This window comes from Colletotrichum lupini, chromosome 2, assembly GCF_023278565.1.
Source record: "Colletotrichum lupini chromosome 2, complete sequence".
NCBI lineage: Eukaryota > Fungi > Ascomycota > Sordariomycetes > Glomerellales > Glomerellaceae > Colletotrichum > Colletotrichum lupini.
The window spans coordinates 5,886,030-5,903,490 of NC_064675.1; the positions used below are offsets into that span (position 1 = coordinate 5,886,030).

General features: G+C 43.2%; 6 protein-coding genes across 6 annotated transcripts; 2 read left to right on the forward strand and 4 right to left on the reverse strand.

The window, feature by feature from the left end:
* Positions 1 to 6,716: 6,716 nt before the first annotated feature.
* Positions 6,717 to 8,371, forward strand: CLUP02_04088 (FAD binding domain-containing protein; the record flags this gene model as incomplete). Its single annotated transcript, XM_049283105.1, has 3 exons — positions 6,717 to 6,879; positions 6,947 to 7,359; positions 7,421 to 8,371. The coding sequence occupies 3 exons, from the start codon at positions 6,717 to 6,719 to the stop codon at positions 8,369 to 8,371; spliced, it is 1,527 nt and encodes a 508-aa protein (XP_049140248.1).
* Positions 8,372 to 9,051: 680 nt separating this feature from the next.
* CLUP02_04089 (T-complex protein 1) lies at positions 9,052 to 10,882 on the reverse strand (the record flags this gene model as incomplete). The annotated part of the gene is made up of 4 exons (XM_049283106.1): positions 9,052 to 9,069; positions 9,123 to 9,296; positions 9,347 to 10,739; positions 10,824 to 10,882. 4 exons carry the CDS (start codon positions 10,880 to 10,882, stop codon positions 9,052 to 9,054), a joined length of 1,644 nt encoding a protein of 547 aa, XP_049140249.1.
* Positions 10,883 to 11,700: 818 nt separating this feature from the next.
* CLUP02_04090 (HMG box protein) lies at positions 11,701 to 12,645 on the forward strand (the record flags this gene model as incomplete). Its single annotated transcript, XM_049283107.1, has 1 exon — positions 11,701 to 12,645. One exon carries the CDS (start codon positions 11,701 to 11,703, stop codon positions 12,643 to 12,645), a length of 945 nt encoding a protein of 314 aa, XP_049140250.1.
* Positions 12,646 to 12,805: 160 nt separating this feature from the next.
* CLUP02_04091 (uncharacterized protein) lies at positions 12,806 to 14,652 on the reverse strand (the record flags this gene model as incomplete). The annotated part of the gene is made up of 4 exons (XM_049283108.1): positions 12,806 to 12,935; positions 13,018 to 13,075; positions 13,144 to 13,495; positions 13,552 to 14,652. 4 exons carry the CDS (start codon positions 14,650 to 14,652, stop codon positions 12,806 to 12,808), a joined length of 1,641 nt encoding a protein of 546 aa, XP_049140251.1.
* Positions 14,653 to 14,745: 93 nt separating this feature from the next.
* CLUP02_04092 (uncharacterized protein) lies at positions 14,746 to 15,305 on the reverse strand (the record flags this gene model as incomplete). Its single annotated transcript, XM_049283109.1, has 3 exons — positions 14,746 to 14,926; positions 15,006 to 15,076; positions 15,219 to 15,305. 3 exons carry the CDS (start codon positions 15,303 to 15,305, stop codon positions 14,746 to 14,748), a joined length of 339 nt encoding a protein of 112 aa, XP_049140252.1.
* A 364-nt stretch (positions 15,306 to 15,669) lies between these two features.
* CLUP02_04093 (saccharopine dehydrogenase) lies at positions 15,670 to 17,432 on the reverse strand (the record flags this gene model as incomplete). Its single annotated transcript, XM_049283110.1, has 5 exons — positions 15,670 to 15,827; positions 15,898 to 16,463; positions 16,566 to 16,911; positions 17,168 to 17,311; positions 17,378 to 17,432. The coding sequence occupies 5 exons, from the start codon at positions 17,430 to 17,432 to the stop codon at positions 15,670 to 15,672; spliced, it is 1,269 nt and encodes a 422-aa protein (XP_049140253.1).
* Between the last annotated feature and the right edge of the window lie 29 nt (positions 17,433 to 17,461).

A 17,461-nucleotide genomic window follows, 5' to 3' on the forward strand; every position in this document is an offset into this window, starting at 1 on the left:
GTTTTTTTAAATATAGCCTAAATTAATTATTTTTAACTATTTTAATTATTTATAATAGCTTTTTATATATTATAAAAGTTAAGAAATATATAGAAATATTCGAACTTAGTTTATAAAAAGTTTTTAATAAGTCTATTTACTAATATATCTTTTATTAATATATAAATAACTTCGAAGCTATTTTTAACGTATTTTTATTTTAGCTATATATTCTATATATTAATATAATAAAGTTAAGTAACTATTCCTTTTTTTTTTTATAATAAATCGAATCGTTTATTAATTATTATAGTTAATTAATTATACTTCTCTTAAGTTAAGGGTAATATTTTTAAAAAAGCGTTTTAGAGCTATAGTTTTTTTTTTAATTTTTTTAAAATAAAAAAGCTTAGCTTTAGTAATTAACGTTATAATTGTTACTTAGCGTACTAATTTTTATTAAATTAGGTTACTAAAAAAGAATATTATATATTTTTAAAATAATCGTTAAATTACCTTATTATTTATAAAACTAGTATTTCTAATTAGAAATAATAATTACGTACTTAGTATACTACCGTAATAGAGCATAAAATATCTTATTATATAAAAATATTAAATATAATAATTAATTATTTTAATATAAGTTATACTTAAGTTAGTTAGGAACTATAATAATTATAAGTAAATAAAAGCGACGTTTAGTTTAATTATAATAGCTATATAAAATATATTCCTAACTTTTTCTTAATAGCTTTTTATTTCTTTTTTTACTATTTACTTTTTATTTAATTTAAACTCTTTTTAAAAAAGAGGGGTAGCTAGATATAATAAATTTATAAAGTCAAAGTGCTTAGTAACTCGCTTAATATATACGTTATAAATAAAGTAAACCTTATTAATAATATAGTTTTATAAAATCCGTATTTTAAAAAAGTAATCAATTAGGCTATTCTTTTTAAAGTTAATATATTCTTTTATATTATTAATAATCCCCTGAGCTGCTTTTTGATTATTTTAATAATATAAAATGATAAAATTATTAATATAAAATATTAGTATTATTTTCCTATTTATAGTTTAATAAATATAGATCTTTTTATAATTATATATTATATTTATATTATAAAATATAAAAATAAAAGTTTAAAACTAGAGAATTAATAAGTTTTAGAGGCTATATAGAGCGCGTTAAAGTTTACTTATTTTATTAATAACTTTATATTGTTTTAAAAGTTTAATAATTACTAGCTTCTCGCTCTTAAAAAGTACGTTAAAAAATATGTTAATAATATTATATTAGTTTATTTTAAAGTCGAATTAAGTAGTTATTATTATTATAAGCCTAAAGGCCTTTATAACGAGCGTTAAAATATACGTATTTTATAAAAAGTTAAGTAGTTATATATCCTCTCTTATATATATACGTACTTTTACCTTACTAACCTCGTTATTAACGTTATATTTATAAGTATATACTTATTTTAATAAAAATAAAATCCTTTATTTAGGATTATAATCGACCTCTTTTTATATATTAATATCCTTCAGCTTTTTTATTTTTATATTTATAATATCCCTAAATAGCTTTTATAATTATAATAAGAGATATTTAATATTACTAAACTTTTTTAATAAACTTTAAAAATTAATTTTAATAAATTATAATTTTTAAACTCCTTTAGAGCGCTCTAAATAGGTCCTATAAACTACTCCTTTTATTACTTAATAAAGTATTATATATCCTATATTACTTTCCTTTATAGCTTTTTATTAATTAAGTATAAAAATAAAAATAAAAAATTTTAAAAATAGTTATAATAATTATTATTTTTTATATTTAAATATAAAAGCGTTATAAAAATATTATTATTAAAACGTTATAGAAGTTTATAGGCCCGGTTTAAATATTTAGGATTTAATAAAGCTTTACTTAGTACTTAATAAAATAGTTTTTATAAACTCTATTTTTATATAATAATAGAGGTTTATTATAAAAGTTCCTTATTAACGTTAATTTTAATATTAAAAATTACTTTTTTATAATTAATACCTCGTTTACTACGTACTTTAACGTTTTATTAAGAAATATTAAGAATTAAAAGCTTAAGAACCTTTATAATATATATAAGCGCTTATAAAGAGGACTATAAATTATATAGAGCTATTTATAACCCGGTTATTATATCTCTTTTTTTATTTCTATTTCTAAGCTTATATAAGGGGGTTATTTTAGGGGTTAATAATAATAATAAAACTATATTAGCTTCTTTAGCCTTATTAACCGTATTTTAAAATATATTTATTAATTATTTAGCGTTTTGAATAATTAAAAATCTAATAATAATATTATCCTTAATTATAAAGTTATTTTAAGTATTAGTATTTTTAAAATTTAGATCTACTTTTCTAAGTATTCGAACTAATTTATTATTAGTATTAAAAAGTTCTTATATCTCTTAAATTACTAAATTTATTTACTTATTTATAATAGCTTATTCTTTATATATAAGATTATAAAAGACTTTTTTATTAAACTTAATATTCCTTATAATAAATACTTACTTAAACGTAGGTACTTAGACTTTATATAAGTTATATACTTTTAATATATATTTAATTAAGTATTTTATATATTTATAAAAAAGTATTTTAAACTCTTTTTAATATATACCCCTCTTATAATCTTTATAAAAAGGGTATACTTAGTAATTATATATATAAAAGCTACCGAAATATAGGGTAATTAGTTTAAAATCCCGTATTTAATAACCTATTTATTACTAGCATTAATACTATTTTTACTAATTAATTTCTATTATAATAAGTAAATCTCTTTTATTAGCCTCTTATAAAATAATATTATAAATAAAAATTATTACTAATACTATTTCGTTTTATAAATTCGTAAAGAGGTTCGTAAAAAGGCGTATTTTATAAGTTTTAATAATTATAAATTAACTTATTCTTTTAACGTTATTTATAGGTTCTTTTATATATAAAAGTAAAAGTTCTATTTTAATTCTTAGCTTACTATATTACGTTTTATATATATATTTAATATTTATAATTAAGAGAGTAGTTTTATTATTATTTTTAAAAAAGTAAATTAGAGTCCTTTTTTAATAATAAATTGCTATTTCGAGGCTTTATAATACGAAAAGTACTTTCTTTTTTATTTTTATTTTTAAAAAAAACTCTTTAAGCTACTTATTATATTCGTTAGAAGCTATAAGTATATATTATTATTTATTAAGAAATAGTTCGAAATAAAAGAGATCTTAGTATATATAGTACTATAGCTATAAAGCTCTTTTTAAGGGTAGTCCTTTTAAAATTACTATTTTAGTTTTAAATAATATATATATTTTATACTTAACTTATAATAAAGGTTTAATACGTATACCTCGAGTTTTATATAGTAATTAATAAAGAGTATTAAATTTAAAATAACTTATTTTAAAGTATTAAAAGAGCGCGCTATTAAACTTTTTATAAGTACGTTAATATAAATAACGGAATTTTTTATAGCTAATTAGTAATATAATACTAACTAGGTTTTATAAAATATACTTAAGGTTTATAAAAAAAGGATAGGATTAAAGGAGCTTATATTTAAAAAATATTAAATTATTTTTTTAAATAAGCTATTTTTTAATAGTATTATTATAAAGCGTTCCTTATTATAAAATATAATCTAGACTATAGTACTAGAGTACGTTTTTATTTAATAAAGTTTTTAAAACTATATTAATATAGAATCCCTCAATATAAGTAACGTTTTAAAGCTTTAAATCGTAAGTTCTTTTTTTTTAAGTTTATTTAAAACGCCCTTTATAATATAAATACCGTATATAATAATAAGTAATATAATAGTTCTTAATTTAATATAGTTTTTATTACTTAATAATATATAACTCTCGGGTTTAAATAAGCTCTTATTATTAACTAAATATATTATCTTATAATTATTTATTACCGTATTTTTAAAAAGGGGGTAAGTACTACTTATAGGGGTATTAAAAATTACGTTTATTTTTAAGTCCTAACTTTTTATAAATATAATAACTATATAGCCCTTATTTTAGTTTATTAATAAGCTTATTATAAGTTAATTAGAAGATCTTTTTAAAAACTTAGGTTTTTTAAAAGTTTTATTATTTTTTAGCTAACTAGCTTTTTTAAGCTTATTATAAAGTAATTTCTACTTATTTAATTTAATAATAGTAAGAACTTCCTCTATATAGCTCCTTAATATTCTTATTAATACCTTATTAGCGTTTTAGTTTATAAATATTTATTTTAATTTTTAATACGCCGTAGGGCGCTATAAGTATACGTAATTATAAAAATATATAACGTTACTCTTATTATTTACGTTATTAACTAAGTTAGAGCGTTTAGTAAAAGTAAAATAAGCCCCTTTTTTAATTTAAAAGTTGTTTAGTATATACGTCCTAGGTTATTAAGCTAAATATATATATAATCTTTTTAAAGGTCCTCGTATATATTTTAAAAGTTATTAATTTATTAAAAATCTTATATATATATATTAACTTTATATAAAATTAAGTTTAAACTTAACTATAATTAAAAAGTTAAGTACGGCGATCTTTTTATTAATTTTTAAAATATTATACGTTTTAGCTCGGAAGTAAGTAGATTACTACTCTTTATATTAATATTAAAAGTTAATTTTAGTCCTCGCTTTATTAAAAACTTATTAATATTCTTCTCGAACTATATTCCTTATTACTAGTTCGAGAGGTATAAATTCTTATTTTAAATATTTAATAATTCGTTATATACTAAACTTAGTACCGTTCTTAATAACTTTTTAAAATACGTATTTATATAATATAGCGTTAACTAATTTTATTAATTATTAAATAAGGACTTTTATATATATATTAATAATATTACGTTTATAAACTATAAGTTATTTATATTTAATATCGAGCTCTTATTATTTTTAAATACTCTTAAGTATATAGATCCTTTTTATAAATACGGTATAAAAATAGATTTATTTACGTAAAGTAAGTAATATAGCTAGCTTTATAAAAAAAAACCTAACTTAGTTTTATAAATTACTTATATTTAAAAAAGTTAAAAAGTTCGTATTAAGAATTATATTTAAAAATTATTAATAAAGGATTTTTTAGTTTTTTTAATTATTTTTAAATACTTTATAACGGGCTTAGTAAGCTTATAATTCTTTTTTATTATAAATTATAATTAATTATTTAAATTTTAAGGGCGAAATAAGTATTATAAAGGGGTTAAGGAATATATTAAAATTTAGAGCGTCTAAGTCGACGTACTTTTAAATCCCGACGCCCTTATTTATAATATAAAGTATATTAAACTATTTAATTTAATTATTATAATTAATTAGTTTAGCTTAGGCTAAAGTAGGTATAAGTAAGTTAGTTATTTTAAAAAGATCGTAAGAATTATATTAATAAGTACGTTATTATAATATGGGGTCTTAACTAAGAGCTGGGCTTATAACTATTATAAAAAGCGGGCCCACTCTATGTGGGCAGCATTAACTATATTTATATCTCGTGACATAATATGTAGCCATGTACTCACGAGCCTCGCGGTACGTCTGTAGGCTGTGGCTAGGCTAGGGCAATTGGGTTCTTGTGATACTTGCAAAAGAGCTGCAGATCTATATGATACCAATGAGAAGTAAAGCCGCTAAGATCGAGTAGATTTATTTCGCAAAGTATCGGATGAACTCGAAAGAGTTGTCCCAATAATTGTGGGTTAGATCGAGTGCAAGGACGCGGCATCGGCCCAATTGCTGGCCCGATACGGAACATATATTAGGTACCAAGACAACCCTGCCCGATCAAGGTCGCATTACTTTTTTTGATGTGCCTTGCGGGTTCGTATTCGTTCTTCGTCATCGTATACGGAAGTTATTCGACTCGGTTCCCACAGCCAGCTCTCCAAAATACAATTGAGCGTCGTGAAGTATTGTAGTAGTTTAGCAGACGAGGTAACTTATGGATCTACGTTTACAGGTAGGTATTTGGAGGGTTGTGCAGCCTGGAGGGCGCTATGCCGAAACTTCCAGTCCGACAATTGGCAATTCAACTTTGTTGGTATTATTCCTGGTAAGCTGAGATGATGTTTCTGACACCCAAGAGCCTCTCGGGTTTTTCTCGTTTGCTGCATATAGTTCTTCGCAAGCTTGTAGCTAACCATCGTCAATGGCGAAGAGCCCTACATAAGCATCGACTGTCTTCTAGAGATATACACGAGGCTGCTATACTATTCAAGTGCTTCTCGTGATTATCGGCACGTGTCGAACTCTTCTGTCGAGATTGAAAACGTGATGGGCCAGAGCAGTATTGGTGTCCATGATTTTAATTGGATATATTGCCTGGCCGACGACTGCCGCACAGTGGATCTCGTCTTTACTTCGGCTGACAGCTAGTCAAGTATCCAACATGATATGTTGAGTTTACTGGTAAGATGATAAGAATGGGTCATCGAAATTGCCTCTACCCCCTAAGCCACTTGGGTTACTACATGGAGCGATGACATCCCGCCGGAGCAACTGTCTACCGGCGGTATGATCGGACAGTCGACGAGATCAACGCGCTGTCGAAAACAGATAAGATCTCAGGAGTTGTCGTCAGGGGTCGTGGCTATCCATAGCTTGACACCATTTCCCGGCTACTGAACTTTGACTTACTACAGCGGCTCTTCTATCCTACACGATGCATGCTCTCTACTTCTTACTGGCGGGTTTGACCACGGCTGCTGTTGTCACAGAGACACCATGCGCAGAGAAGGCGACCAAGGTCTGCCAGGGTCTCCGAGGTGATTTTGGCAACTCAACTCTTCTTCCTGAAGACGGAGCTTACACTCAGGAAGTCCAAGGTGAGTCCAACGTCCTGTGAACTCTTCCAAGCCCAGAAGTGAATCTGACATGGCACCCAATATCCAGTTCCGTGGTCCGCGAGGTCTTGGCTCCGTCCGGCCTGCATATTTGCACCACTCGACGCTCAGCAACTATCATCTGGCCTTAAGCGCATCGTGGACCAGCAAGTCGAATTCGCCATGCGTGGAGGAGGGCACATGCCCATATCCAACGCAAGCAGCATCGGCGCCACCGGTATCCTGATATCGAGCAGGAACATGAGGACCCTCCAACTCTCCGACGACCGCGACACGTTGGCCATCGGCCCTGGTCTCCGGTGGTCCGACGTGTACACGGCGCTCGACGGTACGGAAGTCACTGTCCTCGGCGGTCGAGGCAGCCCGATCGGCGTCTCCGGTCTCTTGTTGGGAGGCGGCATCTCCTTCTTCAGCTACGAGTATGGGCTGGCGTCGACCAACGGCAATATCAAGGCATATGAGGTGTGTGAGACATACCGCGCGAGCACTCTGAGTTCTGAGATTACTGACACAAGAGGGCAAGTGCGTCTTGGCTGATGGCAGCATCGTACAAGCTACCCCGTCCAACGACCACGCAGATCTCTTCTGGGCGCTCCAGGGAGGCGGGAACTCGTTCTGTCTAGTCACCCGCTTCGATCTCCAGACACACCGTGCCCCATCCGTGATGATCGCGTCACCTTCGTACGGCGGCGAAGAGGCCAAGCAACAATTCGTCGACAGCGTTTACAACTTCGCCGTCAGCGGGCACAATGATCCCAAGGCTGCTGTTCTTCCCGTCATTACCTACGTCAGTGGAACGGCTGGGCCGACGTACTCCTCGACGCTCTTCTACAACGGAAACTCCACTCATCCGGCCGTGTTGGGGGACTTCCTCGGCGACATCCTCAACCCGGACAACAGCTCAAGGTCCCTCGCCCCGTTTCCCATGGGGCGTTACCACCAGGCCATCGAGCCATCCTTCCAAGAGGGCGGCCGCTCCTACAGTTCCAGACAGCGGTTCCACATGCTACCCATCTACGCCAATAAGGAGGCCATGCTCATCGCCCACGACATGTTCTTCGAGCTCGCGAACGCCACCTTTAAGGATACGCCTGGCGGCATCATCGGCTTCGCCTTCAACCCCATCACGTCGGCCTTTCTCGCAGCCACAAACGCCCGACCGGGTGCGTTGCAGGGCATCGACGAGTCGCCTGCGTGCTGGATCGAGCAGACGTACAGCTGGACGGACGAGGCGGACGACCAAGTCTTTGATACCTTTATCAGCGAGTTCAACACCAGAATCAGGGAGACATTAGAACCCATGGGGGCGATGTATCCGTTCTACTATCTGAACGAGGCAGACGTCGGCCAGCCTGTCTTTGAGAGCTATCCCGCGGGGAACCTGGACCGCCTAAAGGAGATTCGCAACAAGTATGACCCTGCTAGGGTATTTACGGATCTGATGCCGGGAGGTTTCAAGGTTGCCGACGCTTGAGCGGTGGCCGGTACATGCGAAAGCAGGACTAGCGCGTGCGGATGTGATGCACAGGACATGTGGGTTGGAATCTGCGACTAGGCCAAGTCGTTGTTGCTCCATCCATGATGTTATCTACCATGCGAGACGCTTGATGGCGCCGATGTGAGCTTGATTGGCGACCCTCCCCTCCCCTGGGGGCAAAGTGAGTCAGGGGCTTCACGAGAGCTCATTAGTACAAATACTTTCCTAACCGTTAATCTCCCAAAGTGATAACGAAACCGGTCTGGCAACGTCCGAATGACCCTTCTCCTGAATGGTCTGATCTATGCACTGCTCAAAGAGGTGAATCTTCGGTGATGATGCTTTCTACAGGAAGAACACAGGTGACGGGGCGATGTTGAGATGGACCAAGGGGGTGACTGTCTAGTATAGTCATTGAAAAATGGCCGGATGATGGCAAGCACGCAATGTTCGTAAATCAAGCGATGCGTTATACTTACCGTTCCGTTGTCCTGGACCTTAGTTGTTACGTCCACTAGGCTCCAACCTCACACATAGGGAGACATCACTGTGGGCGTGCTCGAGTACTTGCATTTGTCTTTGGGACTCTATTCGGGATATCTCGACGTGACTTTTGGGGTGGTCTATGATCATCAAAACCGACATGAACTCCATTACCAGCCGCCGTATATACCCATTTAGTCCTCATCCCAGTTCTACACTGAATGTCAGCACGATATAGCCAATGTACGCACAAGATATGGCTTACAGGGTTGGGACCAGGAGGCTTGGGGCCACCTGCCCGACGAGCTACAATAATCTGATCAACGGAAAGGACGGTACGGGCTGCCTCGGTGGCGAGCTTAATGGCCCATGACTTGGAGACCAACAGGTCCAAGATGCCCTCATCACGGGCGTCAAGGGTGCCAGAGCCGTCGTCATTCTGTAAAGGTTAGCGTGGCGTTCCAGGACAAACGAAACCGTTGCGCTTACCTCAACGTCGACACCAGTGGCCCAGTCGTCCTTCTTGTGGTGAGCTCCGTACAGCCTGCTAAGAACCTCCGTGGCATCCAAGCCGGCACTCTCTGCAATCGTTCTCGGAATGACCTCGAAGGCCTCGCCGTACTTGCGAATGGCGTATTGCGACAAGCCAGGGGTCTTCTCGCCGAGAGCGTTCAGCCTCTCAACGAGCTGGATCTCGGTGGCACCCGCGCCGGGCACAAGGCGAGGGTCTCTAGTAATAGCCTTGACGACGTTGACGCCGTCGTCAACAGCGCGCTCGACGTCGTCCAGGTGGTTCTGGGTAGCTCCTCTGAGGACCAGAGTCGCTGTTCTTGTGGCCTCGTTCTCTTGTCTGAACACAGTCACGCGGTCTCCACCAATCTCGAGGGTCTCGACAACGTCGATGGAACCCATCTCATCAGGCATCGGCGCACCTAACCGGGCAAGGGGGGTTGCGCCAACCACTCTGCAAATTCTTCGCAGCTCAAACTTGCTGAGAATCTTGATGACAAGGATGCCGAATCTGTTGAGGTAGTGGAGGGCTAGCTCGCCGACGGTTGAGCCAGCAATGACTACTCTGATGCCAACATCGTGGAGCTCCTTGATGGCGGCCTCGAGGTGCGACTCCTCGCCCTTGGTGAAGTCCATCATCTCCTTGGCGTTGTGGAGGAGAACGGTTCCCTTGGTCTCGGTCTGGCTGGTGTCGATGGGGCAGGAGAAGACTCCGACCTTGGCACGCTGCGCCTTCTTGATCGATCCATCGGGCTCCTTGGGGAAGACCATACCCTTGACTACCCGACTCTGCTCCAAAGCACCACCCATGATCTTGACGACTCTGATGTTGTCGACGTTGAATCCGACGGGGTTCTTGGGCAGCACTGCCAGGACGGCCTCGGCAACAAGGTCGGCCAAGAAATCCTCACTGCCGTTCTGCTTGCTGGCGACGACGGTGCGGATAGCCTTGCTGAGCTCCTCTTGCGAGCGAATATCCTCCACCTTGTCGACAGAAAGCTCCTCGAGTGTCTCGAGAGCGAACTTTTGTGCACGCTCGTAACCGGTAACGATATCTGACGTCTTCAAACCCATACGCAGCAGGTCCTCAGCCTTCTTCAGCAGCTCGCCAGCGAGGACGATGACCAGGTTGGTGGCATCACCCATCTCGGCCTCCTGCTGTTGACTGGCCATGACCAGGAGCTTAGCTGCCGGGTGGACGACATCGAGTTCTCTGAGGATGGTGGCGGCGTCTGAGGTGAGGATCATCTTCTGGAGGTGGTTGATGACGATCTTATTGCGGCCGTAGGGGCCAAGGGACGTCTGGACCGTCGAGGAGATGGCCCGGCAGGCGTCGATGTTGCGAAGCACGGCGCCATCTTCGGAATCGTAGCTGGTTACGAGGGGTCAGTGTCGGTGACGGGCATCCAAGGCGGGGGAGGGGAGGGGAGCTCCTGATTGGAAAAAGGGGACTCACTTGTTGTACCCCTGCTTGAACAGGTTGGCGTTCGGCGCGTTGGGGATGTTGAGAGACATGTTGGGCCGCCGACCTGATGCGCTTCGTAAATCGGGGCGGTGTCAGTCGTGAGGCTCAAAAACAGCAGTGTAGAGTGTACCCTGTGTGTTGATGATGTGGTTGCGGCAGCTCCTCCTCTACGGTGCAGGCCTTTCGAAAAAAAAGTCTGGGTGCAAGGCGTGTGTGGTGCGGGAGCGTATTGCTGCAGCCTTGGTGGGCTGGTACCGGGGATGACCAATCACGACGCTGCAGGCGAGCCATTGTTCCGATCCGGCGCATCTGGTGCATTCTAAACTTTGGACCACAGCTTAACAGGTGCTGGAACCACCGTCCGGACGGAGAAAGAAACACTGGAACCCCTGCATCCAAGCACCCAAGGTTCAGGTGCGTGCCTGTTGTCTGTGTGAGACAGCAGCAGCTGCCAGCCTCGCACTTCCCAGCTGGCGTGTTTGCTGCGTGCTGGTTTCTGGCGACAATTCGCCCATTCCCTCGCGCTCTCTTTTACCCAGTTCCATCTCTACCATCTTCAGATTCGCGTCGCAATCAAGTCTCAACTCACCTCCTTCGTCCGTTTGGCGTGCCCTGTACTACCCTCATCAATCTTGACCTTTGCAGATACGTAATAATGGCTCCGCAATCCGGTACGTTTGTAAACTCCCTTGGGAAATCATTGAACCTACCACCCTCGCAAAGCTCCGCTTGACATCCGCCGCGAACCCCATCTCGTCGCAACTCATTCCCCCCGTACCTTGTCTTTGGGGGAAAAAAGCCAATTCTCACTCCCACCCCTTCACACTCGATACGGTTGGGATATCGCCGAATAGCCCACGCACGCACAATGCCTCCCAAAAAGATCATTCGAGCTAACCCCCCCGCGATCGACCTCTCAGCGATTCCGCCTTCCCTACCTCCCTCCGTTGAAGAGGCCTATCGGCGAAAATGCATCCAGCTTAAGCAGCGCACCGGCGAGGTTGAGGAGGAAAACGACGCGACCCGAGTCCGCCTCGCCCGGATCCGACGACAAATTGAGAAGCTGCGGATGGAGAGAGCCTTCCTGCTTGAACAGCTGGCTAAGAGAACGAGCGCCAACGTGGAGGATTCAGACGGCAGCCCGAGCCCGCCCCCGACTGTAGGCCCTCCGCCAAGCCCACCTCGACGACAAAGCAGGATGCTGACACCATCTCAGCCGCAAGAAAAGCCTCTGCGTACGAAACGCGGTCACCGCAAGCCCTCCGTCCTGGCCGAGATCGACTCGGCCGCAAAGGCCAACTCTAGGCCCCTCAGCCAGACCGCCGCCACCGTTTCGCCCAGCTCCGAGACTTTCTCCCATACCCAGGGCGGCGATGCGACCCAGGGCGACACCCAGGCGACGGCCCGCACGAACGGCGTCGCGAAGCCGCCCAAGCGCCCCGGCAACGCGTTCGAAATGTACTGCGCCGACACGCGGCCCGCTCTTGAGGAGAAGAACAAGGACGATGCCGATGCCAACATTGAGGAGGAGCTCGCCCGTGGTTGGAAGGATCTCCCCGAGGGCGAGAAGGAGGAGTTCCAGACCCGCTCCGAGGAGGAGATGGCCAAGTACCAAAAGGAAAAGGACGCATTTGCGGCCAAGAGCAAGAGCGCCGAGGCCAAGGATGAGGATGAGGAAGAGCGCGACAAGTCACCAGAGCCCGCACCAGCTGCGTCACAGGACGAAGATGTGGAGATGACCAACTACGACACCGAAGAGCAGGCAGACGACACGCCCGCGGCCGACGACAAGGATGACAAGGCGGACGATTGATGAGCACGCGGCACATCGTCCTTGTTAACAGGTATCATGGCGTTGGGGAGGGACTTTGCGGGTAGAACATTCCTTATTTATTTGTACAATACGAGAGACACCATAATCGACTCCCGGGAAACGGAGTGGCTTGTTGCTGCTGCTGACTAGGCTAGCACCCTCACCCTCCAGCTACGTGACCTACGCTGTGAAGCCCGTTCTCTATTGCACCACTTTCACGGGGGTCGGGGATGTTCTGTGTGCCCTGTTTTGTGTGAATTACCTTCCCCATTGCTGAGCTTTTCCCCCGCCTGTGAAGACCCCGCTGTGCAAGAAAGAAAATCCAAATTCCTACTTCGTATGCGTGCCATATGTTACTAATCCGATGCATACAAGTCCACCACGATATTGATGGCTGCGACGACAATCTCAGCCGCAATGAGTACAATTACTATGAGCGCTGTCAGCAAAAAGGCCGCGCGGCAAGCAAGAAAAAGGGGCACGGGGGGTTCGGCCTACCAATCCACTCCAGCTTCTCTCCGTGTCCGTGACTGAGCTGATCTTTGAGGACCGCCAGCAGGTCTGCAATGACGTCCAGGCGTTCGTTGAGAAGTCCGACGCGCTGGTCCATCTCGAGGTAGGTTCGGACGGCCTGGTACACGGGCTCCAGCTGCGGCTCGACCCAGAACAGCTCCGGCGTGTCGAGGACGGAGCCGTTGAGATGGATGTTGATGCGGAGGATGAAGAGCTCGCCGATCTGCATGTTGATTTGCGTGCGGCTGAGGGCGATCTTACCCGTCAGCGCGATCTGCGTGGGGATGTCTTTACATGTGTCGACGGTCGAAGCAATCAGTTCCTCGAAAAGCGATGTCTATTCCGAATATGTCAGTCACCGAGCAGTCTCCTACTTCGTGAACATTTCCTTACCTTGACACTCTGTGCTAGGGCGTGAGAAATGGCCAGCTTGGTCATGTAGTTCCTCTTGTCTCTTAGAGTGATGAAGTCATTGTAGATACGAGCCTGATACTCCTTTGTGTAGTAAAAGTTAAAGTGTTCCGTCTCGACATCGTCTGGCGACAGCTTCTCCGTCTCGAACTTGGCAAGCTCTTTGAGGAACCTCTGCTCTTGGGCCAGAGTCATTCCCCATATCACAACGACTCCATAATCAAAGAGGAAGACCTCGGGGGTGTGGATTTGCGTGTCAAAGTCTCCCTCAACCATCGCGTGCTCGTTGTTGGCGCCCTCGAACCCGTCGGCGAAACCAGAGTCGTGCCGACCCTCGGATTGAAGGTCGATGAGGTTGTCCCGAGCAAAGCCATTATCCGAGACGTCGCCCGTCGAGTGTCGCCTCTCGTACGCCTGTACCGGATCAGGCTGCGCGCCAACTCTGCGATCGTGCCTGTTCTCGACCGTCTTGCTATAGTCGTACGCCGTGTAGATGCACTCGTCAATGAGCTTGGGGTTGGCGCCCCTCGACTTGCCGCGACCCTTGAGGAAGCGCATGAGCCCTTCCATCTGGTACTTGTTCGCCGTGCAGTACGCCGTCACCCTGGGCAGCCTGTCGCGGTCCGCCTTGCCCAGCCGGGCGGCATCCCTACGCGCCGTAGGGTCCTTGATCCTAGTGTACTGCGAGTACACGTCCCTCCCGCTCTCCTCGTCAGGGCTTTCTTCGTTGAGCTCGGGGTTGGGCAGGAGCTTCAGCTTCTGCGCGTTCTTGGTGCTCCGCTGGGGACCGATCTTGGGCACCATCTGTGGCGGCAGGCTCTGCACGGCGCCATGGCTGTTTCTCCTGCGCAGCTTGTTGTTGATGGAGGATAGGGCCGAGCTCTGCCCGGGGCTCGCCGCCAGACTGTTGCCGTGGCTTGATTTTGATCGTTGAAAGTTGGGCTCCGGTTCGATGGTCTTGGATACGGGGTTCGGGTTGAACGTGACGGTTCGCGATGACTTGGGGCGGAGTTCTGTCGTCGGTAGTAGAGGCGTGTTCTCGGTGGCCGAGGCCGATGCGGTTGTCGTTGTTGTCTGATCCATCCTCAGAAAAAGCTTTCTTCTTTTCTTTCTCTCTCTCCGCGCGCGCTCCTGCTCTCGCTCTCTTTTACTCTTTTCCTCTACCTCTCTCACAGCCTAGGGGGTATCACAGATATGGAAGAAGAAAAGAAAGAAGGAAAAAAACTTTAATTCGGTTCGACTGAAACAGCGGAAGAGAATGTCGTCGTTCCGTGGGTTATCGCATGTCGCAACTGAGTACAAGGTGTTGTAGATGATTATTATCCGCGGCTGGACGGGTTCCGGAGAAAGGTCACTGCTGCGTGTGGATGATGTGGAAAGCGACCGAGACTGCCCTGTGCTTTGCTTGCTGGGTCCGGCCAGTGCTGGATTTGCACCTCTCCTCATGCACCATGGACTGATGACGTCCTAAGTTTTGCACGAATTGGGGAGCCTCCTGGGCCTGGCCCTTCGAGCTGCGTGCTCCTCTAATTCTGCGGGGAAAGCTGCTTTCGGGGCGCTAATTACCCGACGTCTACCAAATGGAATGCACTGCCTAAGGTACCTTGGGAACCTAGGTACCTCACTTGGTTGGGTACGGAGCACCTCACTTTTGTATGCGCCCATTTGCCCTCTGCAGGCCGGTTAGGTCGGTCCAGCGCGCCGGCGACAACTCCACAATGGGAAGTTGGGAACATTTATCTCCAGTGCGAACCTAATTGGAAGCATCACTCTGCCAGTCCTGTCAGTTAGATCAGGTTGCAACCCTACAACCCCGGGCCTCTCTGCTTAGCTTGGGTAGCTGTTGTAAGCTCCCCTAGCTATCATCAACAATCGACGTTGCATCCTGTTGTCAGCGTGTTTCGCGGGCAGGATGCTTAGTTTATGCGGCAACGATCATCACGCACATGAACCCATTCTTTCGAATTTAAGTACGAGGTATATGTTTCGATAATTACAGCATACGTTTGAACAATCCGTTTACATTGAAGCGAAACCATCCCCAAGTCATCATCAGTGAACAATACAACACGGTTGAGAACCAGTACCTCCGCTGGCCCGTCAGTGCTCTAGGATCTTCTCCTCAAAGTTGAAGCCGACCCCCTGCAACCGATCAATGAATGGCTGTCCCAAGCACGAAGGAGTAAAGACACCGCCGGGCAGGTCGACGTCTTCCTCCAACAGCGTTGACGCAGCTTGAGCCAACAGAACAGCCGTCACTATTTGTGTGTGCGTCCAGTCAGCATTCTGTCACCCTCGACCAATTAGAGGAATCCAAATTCAACTCACAGTAGTACATGCTGCCGTCATACCAAGCACGACAGTAAGCCTTGGGAAACTCCGTCTTGGACTCCTTATCCGGGCTGGCAATGCCACGATACTCAATCTTGTCCTTCTTTGACAGCTCCTTGTCCGGGCCCTGGCCAGGTTCGTAAACAAATTTCTTCACCAACTTGCGGAACGGCGCAGCAGTCGCAAGCAGCAAGCCGAAGAACGCCAGTCCCCAGTGAATAGCCATGCCCTGGAGGTAACCCTTTGCTCTCATGTACTCTTGGAACGAAAAGTTTGGCCCGTAGAACTGTTTCTCGCGCGAAGGCACCGATGCCAAGAGACCCCACGTTCTTTGGATGATGGGCGTATCTGTCATCCCAGCAATGGATGTAGTCATCAGTCCCAGGCTGGGGACGTTTCGCAATCCCACCAACTTGGTCAGCAGGGACGTCTGCGACTGAACCTTGTTGTTGTTTGGAACGGGCGAGAGAGCATATGGTTTGTGCTGGTCTCTTACTTGCTGAATCGTGAATGACTCAAACAAGTTGAGGACCGTCGCCAGGGTACCGCCAGACGGAGCCGAACTAACAGACAAATTTCGGCGTTAGAGCAACGTTCTGTCAATGTTTCACCAGCACCCCAGTCCAATAATCATCAATGGAACAGCAAGATAAAAAGGAACCTACTCCAGCTTGTGGATGGAGACCGTCACGGCGCCTGTCTTGGCCGAGAGCTTCTCGCGGATCTGCTTGGCCAACGACCAGGTGACGAGGTCTGGCGGTGCCGATTCGATTCCAATCTGAGGAAACATCATGGCGCCTGTTTCTTGTGCCGCATTCTCATATTTGCCTATCATTGTGCCGGTCCAAGGGGTCTCGCCGGTAACGTCGAGATAATGCGTGCCGTTCTCGGCGCAGGCTCGGAAGGCAAACTCGCCATATTTTGCATACGGGCCGACGGTGGTGATGAGAATATATGTCTTTTTGGCGAGCGCCTCAAGACCCTCGTGGTTGAGGCCGCAGATTTCGATTTCTGTGAAATCGGTCAGTACTTCTGAGTGATGACTTATTTGGCTAGGCCTGCATAACAGATCCAGCCCCTCTCTCGAGCAGCTTGTCACCACTTCCCCCCTCCAATACAGGTTGTTTCTCGACTTGACATCTCCAGCACGTGGTGGCCTCATCCATCGCTAGCACGATTGAAAATGCAAGACGCCGAGACAGTCACTTCATTGGTGAAGATCAGACACTCATCTGATCTCGGCATAGCCTAAAATCCTTTCACGTACCAGGCTGCAATCTGTCGGGACTCTGCTTCTTGCACTCGGCAACAAGACCTTGGAGCTTCGTCTCCGATCGACCTGCGACTGCCCATTTCAAATTGGTCGGCAGATGGGTTGTAATGTGCTCTGCCACGAACGTCCCGGTGTAGCCTTTTTGCAGTTGTCAGCAATTGGACGTTAGGTTGCATCATCACTGCATCCTCGACTTATACACACCGGTAGCACCAAAAACGACCACGTCGTACTGACGGCCGTGTTGCTTGAAAGGCATCTCTGACGCTTGCTCGATGTCTCCTGTCA